Here is a 7,895-nt window from a genome sequence, read left to right on the forward strand (position 1 = left end):
TGTAGTAGTTTTCCAATCGCGACCATAATCAAACCACCGAGAAACCGGAAACACTTAGTCCCTTTAATAGCTTTGTTCTGGGGGTAGTCCCCTCCCCTCGTGAGGAGGCTCAGGACAGCGGGCATGATCCTCGGTGGGGAGTCTCAGCGCTCGTGAGGGCCCCCGTCCACTGCAAAGGAAGGCACCGGCTTGTGGGGGGTGGAGCTGAACGCACAGGGCGCTACCACAAGCAGGCTGCTAAGGGGACTGGAATGTACCAAGTTGTGGAAAATGGTCAGCTCCTGGACCAGACCATAAAGGAAGGGAAGGTCAGATGGGACGTGCAGGCTGGTTTGCATAAGGTGGTATACGAAAGGGAAATGGGCATCCGGACTGTACCAAGTTAGGAAACCAGATTTGAGGCCACTGGATTTCCCGGGGGTAGAGCCTTGGAGTGGCAGTAAGACAGAGGGATTGTACCATGTTGATTTTCAGAATGGGGATAGCTGTCAAGACTACAGCCCTAAATAGGGTCATACCATTTGTGAACAGGTGACTTGGACCGTGACAGTAGGCGGAAGGCACGGACCAGCTTGTAATTGTACCACCAGGAAAATAGAGGATGTCAGGTCTTACACTAAGCTGCAGAGAGGGGCTTCCTCTTCCCCATGCCGTTCCGTTTAGAGAGGGGGAAAGGACTGAGGGGTGTGCCACTCTGAGTGCAGACGGTCAAGGCCTGAAGAAGGAGGGCACACATTAAGCATACCATGCAGGCGGTAGTTGGGGCCTCGGCAGCGCCTCTCTGGGTGCCGGGGGTCCCTGTTGCCCCTCAAGGCTCGGTGGGCCAGGGGCTGTAGAGGCCGGCCGTTACCGCTGAGGCTCTGGAAAATCTGGGAGGGGGTGTTCTGGCTCAGGAGTCTCAGGGAGTGCATCTGCCCCAAGAGAAACCAGGGGTGAGCAGAAGAGAAGGCAGTACCCAGGATAGGGACAGCATGCACACGTAGAGGTCAGTCACCTGGAGAGAGGTGATATTGAGAGCCCTGTCGATGAGGATCCAGGTGACAGTCTCGGAGCAGGGCGGAGTGCTGAGAGAACCCTGATAGGTGATGAAGCCGAAGGAGTCTGGGAACAGGAGCTCCAGGCTCAGGTCTTGAAGAAAGTAGGCATCATCTGTGTGGACAGCAAGCCAATGTGAAAGGGTGTCGGCCCTCAGGAACCCACATGTACAACCAACACATAGTTATTTTTGTTGTGGGATGGAGACTGAACCCAGGGCTCAGACATGCTAGGCAAGTACCACTGAACCAGGACCACAGGCTATCACCAAAGCCACTCTTTTCACTTTTTGTTTTGATGCTGGATCTTGCTAGGTAGTCCAGATTGGCCTTGACCTCACTCTGTAGCCCAGGCTGGTCTTATCGCCCTCCTTCCTCAGCCTCCCTCGTAGCTGGGACTCCACCCCAGCTTGGCGACTTACTTTTGTAGGAGATACGGGTGATGGTGTCCCGGTTGAGGAGGCGACTGAGGAATGGGTTGGAGCTGCCAGCCACCTATGCAGGGGGCATGAGGCCAGGAGACAGCAGCCCAGGGCTCCCCAAAGGCCCACCACCCGAGCCTAACCTCCCAGCCTCCCTTGTCCCTCACAGCCTGCCCATCTTGCCTCCCTCACATTGACAAAGAGGCTGAGAATAGCCAGGCCATTAGGGCCTCTGGACGCAGCACTGAGATTCCCGTAGAGTTCTTGGTTGAAGTGGATTAGCTGCACCTGGCAGTAAGGAGATCACAGATAGGGAAGAGAGAATGAATGCTTTCCGCTCTCGGGCGTCTGGTGTCCAGAACTGCATCGGGATCAGTACTTAGGGTGGGGAGAGGCAGCCCTGAGTAGAATGATGGGGTGAAGCAGGAAGCTAAGAAACCAGGTGACCTAGGGTGGAAGGTCATAGGTTAGAGGTCACACCTCAGCAGAGAAGCCTTGGTGGTTGATCTGGTGTTCAGAGCCGGCTCCATCTCGAGCGCCAAAGAGCAGCCGCAGTTCACTGAGTCGGTGACTATAGAGAAGGGGACCCCCAGACACGTTGACCACAGGCCGGGATGCAGGCAGGAAGGAGACATGGCGGCCAGTGTTGTACAGGGTTCCCCGGAGCTGCGGGAGAGGTATCAGCTTTTGGAGGGCACAGGATGACTCCCTCCTGCCTTCCACTTGCCCCACTCCCTGGGCCCAACAATTATTTGCTTTAGTTTAGGCATCAGCACGCCCCAGGCTCAGACCATGTCTTCTGCAGGTGCTCAGCACTAATGAATTTATTCAGATAACAAGTACTGAACTCCAGGAGTTTGAGGCTAGCCTGGTCTACAAAGCAAACCCTATCTTCAAAAACCAAAAACCAGCCAACCAACCAATAACAAAAAAAGAAAACAGAAACAAAACAAGTACTGAACCAGGAATGCTGTTTTAGATTTGTAATCCTAGTCCCGAGGAAGCTGAGGCAGGAGGATTGCCATGAGTTCATGTCCAAACTGTTCTATAGAGTGAGTCTTTCAAAAAACAAAAGAAGAAAAACACAGAAAGGCCAGTGATATGGCTCAATGAATAAAATGCTTGGTGTGAAAGCCCTAATGTCCTGAACTCAACACCTGGAACCCACATAAAGGCAGAAAGAGAAAACACACCACAAAATTACCCTTTGACCTCATATACTCCCACCCCATACCGCCATATCACACACAATAGCATCTTGAGGTTTTTTAAATGGAACAAAGTATTTGTTGAGCTGCTACTTTCTGCAGTGAACACTAAAAATAAAGCCATGAGTAAACAGACAGGAGAGGTGGGAACAGCAAACTACAAAGCTAGTTGATTAATGGCACCGAGCTCAACCAGGAGGATCAGAACTGGTGCCATAGCACAATGCGGGAACCAGCTTAGACTGAGAGATCAGGGTAGACAGAGGAATAAACAGGGGAAAGGCATTCCAGGAAGAGAGAACGGCAGGTATAAAGGCCCTCAGCTGACCTATAGAACTGGACGGAGTCTAGTGAGCAAAGCGGAAGTGGTCCTGGGTCCTGCTGCAAGGCCTTGCCGGCAAGTATGGAGATTTGCTGTAGTTTATGTTTTGTTGGACTCCTTGAGACAGGCTGGCATGAACTGTCCCTCCCCTGCCTCAGCCTCCAGGGTAGCTGGGGCGCTGATATACCGCACAGGGGGGCTTTAGTTTGATAGACAGCAGGATAGAGAGCTGAAGGCCAGCAGGAGGACTGCTCAATGGTGGACAGTGAAGGGACAAGAAGTGAAAACGACAAGGATGATACTCTCCGAGAGCCCAGGGAGAAAGCAGAGCTCAGGGAGTGAGGTACAGACTAGGAGATGACTCTGAGGCTTTCGGCTCATAGTGCCAGCTCTTCTACAGAAACGGTACTGCAGAGAGTTTCCCCGGGAGAGACACTTGGTCTGATGGCTGTGTGATCCCAGGCAAGAAACTTCATCTTTCTGTACCTCACTTGCTGTTCATAAAATAAGAATAACAAGATAGCACCCATTTTGTAGGCTATCGTGAAGATTAGTGGGTTTGCTAAGCCTCTCCAAATGCTTGGCATTTGTTCGTTCATTTGTTTGTTTTTCGAGACAGGGTTTCTCTGTGTAGACTTGCCTGTCCTGGACTCACTTTATAGACCAGGCTGGCTTCGAACTCACAGAGATCTGCCTGCCTCTGCCTCCCAGAGTGCTGAGATTGCAGGCGTGTGCTTAATGCTTGGCATTTGAAAGCAAGTTGTATTGTTTTCACTGCTTGGGTAAACATGGGAGGTTGAGGAAACCAGAGAGAAAGGGAAAAACGGGCGATCTTCAGAGAGTAAGAAGCCTTCTCTCCATGCTTCGAGTACCTTTTATACCCCATGGCTCACCACCCACCTCAGCACAAGTTGCCTCTGCTCATACCCACCCCCACTGCAAGGCTCCTTACCTTCTCTCCCCCGGTGCTGAGCCTAAGCGGGGGCAGAAAAGGGTCATAAAGAACCCGCTTCAGCTCCACATCCACTGGGCTCTGCCGCTTCCCCACAGCGCACAGGCTCCAGGCAGCATTCACCAGGCCCCAGAAGGGAGGTCCTGTAGGAACAGAAATAGGCTGGATTCCAGGCAGGACCTGCTGTGTGGATTGAGGCCCAGGTAACCCTTGCTGAAGGAAGAGGAAATCTGGAGCTTTGGGTCTAAGAGAGAAGGGATGTAAGAGCCATCATCCTGATTCCTAGAAGAATTCTGGAATCCTTTCATAGAAGCTCATAACACCTCCAAGCCTTCCTTCCCTGTATTCCCATCTTAAACCATCGATGTAAAAACAGAACTACAACTCCCATGAGGTCTCAGAGGTGAAACCAACTCATCAATCTCCTGTCTGCCCCATAGCCCGATGGGAGTTGTAGTTCTTTTACTCTCCCAGGTCCCACAGCTGGATGAGAGTATTAGGGGGAGAAGAGTTATAAAAGAGGGCTCCGAAGGCCCGGGCGAGGGGGCGGGGCAGGGACCTGAGCTACCGAGTCTGTGTCTTCCAGTAGGAATAGGACCTGCCTATGGTTGCAAACACACACAGCTCTCCACCCCCACACTTTTCTTTCCTTGCACTCACTCCCACTCACTACTTGAAATGCGCATGTATAATGTCCCATGGTGAGCCGCTGAGGTTCAGAGGCTCGGCCCCACTCCTGAGGGAAGAAGCAGGGTCTGGGAACATTGGTCTTATGGAAGATGAGAGGATCGAGGACCCAGACTCTCGAATCTGCGGAAAACGGCGCCCAGGGATGTGGGGTCGGGCTCCGGGTCTGCACCCTGTTTGCACCTGGCACGAAGTTTCCCTGGAGATTCTCCTTGTAGCTCCACCAGTCCTCGGGATCAGGTGCGGGTCCGATGTGAGCTGGGAAGAGAGCAGCTGCATCCCTCTCCGAGGCAGCCCACCCTGCTCCTCCCTCAGGAGCTCCTGCCGGGACCCCTAGGTCTTACCTGCGGCTCCCAGTGCGGCCCAGAGTACCAGCGCTTGAGGGGCGCTCAGGCGAGCCGCACCCCCCATCCAAGAGGCCTTGGAGCGACCCTTTCCCAGCGCCCGGCCCCCTAGCTCTTTCCTCCCCTCCTCCTGGTACTTCCAGCCTGGCTGTCCCCCAGCACGGGAGCCCTAGCTCCCGGGAGGCAGGGACTGGAACCGTGCACCCCAGAGCCCGTTTGCAGCGCACTCCTCCGCTGCCCTGGGCCCTCGCCCTGTGCTCCTATCTACCTCCCGGAGCTACGATCACCCTCACCGGCCCAGGGTCCCTCTCGGTACCAATGCACACCCCCTCTTCTTTCTCATCCAACGAACCCGGCCGCGCACTCGCCGCGTGCGCTCCCCTCCCTCCGCCTCCTCCCTCACCCTGCTTTCTCTTCTTTCCTCCGTCCTCCTCCTCCCTATTCGACTCTGCCTTCCCTTCTTCCTTCTATCTCACCTCCTCCCTCGCCCTGCGCTGCCTCTCCCTTTTTCCATCTCCTCCTCCCTCCCCCTCCCCCATCACCTCTGGTCCTGCTTTCCTCTCCCCCACCCGCTTGCTCCCCCTGGTTTGATGTTTGGCTGGGGGCCTCCGCAGTAGAAAGGGCCGCACCCCTGGGCCCAGCCCTGGAAAGGAAGGTGCAGTGCAGCCGACAGAGCCCGAGGCCCCCAGCTCCAGGTGCCAAGGCCAGAATGGACTGGGCACTGGGGGCCCGGCGGCGTGCAGAGATGCTGCTGGCCGGGAGGGGGAGGCAGAGGCGTGGGGGACTGGAGGGTGAGAAGAAGGCTGGAGGTGAGCTGAGGCTAGGAAGGAGGGACAGGGTGCTCAGAAGGGGAGGGGCGGCAGGTTGTCGCAAGATGTCAGGTAACAGGGAAAGACAGAAATGGAGAGACATAGGGAGGTCAGAATCAGGCAGAAGAGAGACACTTACAAGGAGAGAGATACAGAAAGGAGAGAGAGACAGAGAGAGATTGAAAAGCATGGTGTCAGGAGACAATGATGTCTAAACACAGACCAATGGTGGTGCACACTGTGATTCTGGCACTCGAGGCTGAGGATTTGAAGCCATCCTAGGCTACATAGTAAGAGCTTGTCTAAAGAAAACAGCTAACAGCCCACGGAAAACAAGAATGAGTCACAGAAGGAAAGAGAGGTGGCAAGAGGCAGGCACCAAGAAATAGGTTAGAGACAGAAGCAGAGAGTCCCACCCGAGGGCTTAGAGGAGCTGGGTGGGCCGGCAAGAAGGGCAGAGAGTCAGATGGATGCAGAGAAAGAGATGCAGAGACACATGGTGAAACAGACATTTAGGACAGGACAGAAAGGGAAGGGCCATTCAGGCGGGAAATGGAGGGTAGACAGAAGCCCAAAGATAATGGAGACACCAAGTGTAAAAGGACAGAGAAATGGAGGCAGAGCTGGAGTCACACACCAGGGACCCATACAGAGTCACTCATTCACAGAGCAAAACCAAGGGACAGATCCACGGGCAGAGGACAGAGCCCTGTCACCGACCAAATGGTGTGAAGAGAGCACCTAGGACAGAGGGAGGTAGGCAATGGATGTGGTCAGCTGGAAAAGCTGGAGACCGCCTGGCCATGTCTCAAAAAGCAGAGCAACACAAGGGAAGTAGACCAGGGAGCGGAAAGCAAGCAGAGAAGAAAAGAGGACACACTAGAAGTGAGGATACCGGCCGGGAGATCCAGCTGTATGGGCTTCTCTCAGCCAGAAACTGCTCGTGTGGGCTCGCGTCGGCCTAGTCCACAGACAGAGTGAGGAGGCGGACTGACTAGTGTTCACACTGCTGCTGAAACAAGGAACCTAGGAATGGCCTTATGTGACAAGGGGGTCTGAGCTTGCGGGGCAAGGTGTTGTTTCCCCCACTACTAAGGATAGAACCCGAGGCTTTATATATGCTAGGCAAGCACTCTATTTCTGAGCCACACCCCCAGTCCCTCTGCTGGGGAATTTTAGGCAGTGCTCTACGTTTAAACAGGCAGCTAGACCCTGACTGGGGAGTTCTAGACTAGGGACATCTCTAGCCCTTTTGTAACTTTTTCTTTTAAAACAGTTTCTCACAGATGGGCCTTGAACTCATTCTAGTTCAGGGAGACCTTGAACTTTCCATTCTCCTGCCTCAGTGTTCCATATAGCTGGGATGACCTACATCAAAGAACGAGTTCCCTTAACAGCCAAGACAGGGAGAGTCAAGACAGAAGCAGAGACAAGAATGAAATGGCCACAAGCCAAAGGTTAAAGGAAGCCCCCGAGCCTGGAAGAGGCAGGGATGACCCTCTATCAGCTTAGTGTGGCCCTGCCAACACCCTGACTTTCAGTTTTAAACTCTAGAATGTGAGCTGTAATCACAGAGCTTTAGTGCCAGAACTCTGGAGGCAGAGGTAGGAGAATCTCTAAGTTCAGGGCCAGCCTGGTCTACAGAGCAAGTTCTGGGATAGCCAGGGCTACACAGAGAAAAACCAAAAACCAAAACCCAGCAACAACAAAACAAAAAATAAACTATGGAATGTGGGACAAGTGCCCATTTTCTTATGCCTTGTAGAACAATGGGGGGAAAAATCGTTTTTGTTTTTGTTTTTTTAAATCTAAAATCTAAAATTTCTGTATAGCTCAAGCTGACTTTGAACTCCAAGTGCTGAGATTACAGGTATATACCATAGCTGGCTTGGAATCTCTCTTCTATTCCAGGCCTTTAACCTCTAGAATTTTACCATCATTTTTGAGACAGGGTCTCATGTAGCCCAGGCTGGCCTCTAATTCGTTAGGTGGCTGAGAATGAACTTGTGATCCTCGTGCTTTGTAACTCTCCAGTGCTGGTAGGCATTTACCACCACACCTGGTTTACAGTGGGTGGTGGGAGACCAGACCCAGGGTCTCATGCTAGGCAAGAAGTC

At 53.3% G+C, this 7,895-nt stretch overlaps 1 protein-coding gene across 4 annotated transcripts; it reads right to left on the reverse strand.

Moving 5' to 3' along the window:
• Window positions 1–49: 49 nt before the first annotated feature.
• Window positions 50–5,710, reverse strand: Ca11 (carbonic anhydrase 11). Of its 4 annotated transcripts, XM_055613595.1 has the most exons (10): window positions 4,970–5,709; window positions 4,809–4,883; window positions 3,939–4,081; window positions 1,937–2,122; window positions 1,649–1,744; window positions 1,457–1,529; window positions 995–1,149; window positions 851–911; window positions 616–715; window positions 50–169 (listed from the first exon to the last, which is right to left on the reverse strand). In XM_055613595.1, exons 1-9 carry the CDS (start codon window positions 5,034–5,036, stop codon window positions 660–662), a joined length of 912 nt encoding a protein of 303 aa, XP_055469570.1. In that variant the 5' UTR covers window positions 5,037–5,709; the 3' UTR covers window positions 50–169; window positions 616–659. The 4 variants fall into 4 exon arrangements, with proteins under 4 accessions (XP_055469570.1, XP_055469571.1, XP_055469569.1 ...); XM_055613596.1 differs by lacking the exon at window positions 851–911 and having other exon boundaries at window positions 4,970–5,710; XM_055613594.1 differs by lacking the exon at window positions 616–715 and having other exon boundaries at window positions 746–911; window positions 4,970–5,706.
• Window positions 5,711–7,895: the final 2,185 nt, after the last annotated feature.

Source organism: Psammomys obesus, unplaced genomic scaffold (assembly GCF_907164565.1).
Source record: "Psammomys obesus unplaced genomic scaffold, mPsaObe1.curated_primary_1811, whole genome shotgun sequence".
In the NCBI taxonomy this organism is placed as follows: Eukaryota; Metazoa; Chordata; class Mammalia; order Rodentia; family Muridae; genus Psammomys; species Psammomys obesus.

Coding starts and splice junctions, on each gene's coding strand:
- Ca11 (XM_055613594.1), bottom strand. CDS start 5,036: ATGGGGGGTGCGGCTCGCCTGAGCGCCCCTCAAGCGCTGGTACTCTGG. Junction 1,745..1,936: donor ACCAAGGCTTCTCTGCTGAG/GTGTGACCTCTA, acceptor CCTTACTGCCAG/GTGCAGCTAATCCACTTCAA. Junction 912..994: donor TCAATATCACCTCTCTCCAG/GTGACTGACCTC, acceptor CTCTTGGGGCAG/ATGCACTCCCTGAGACTCCT.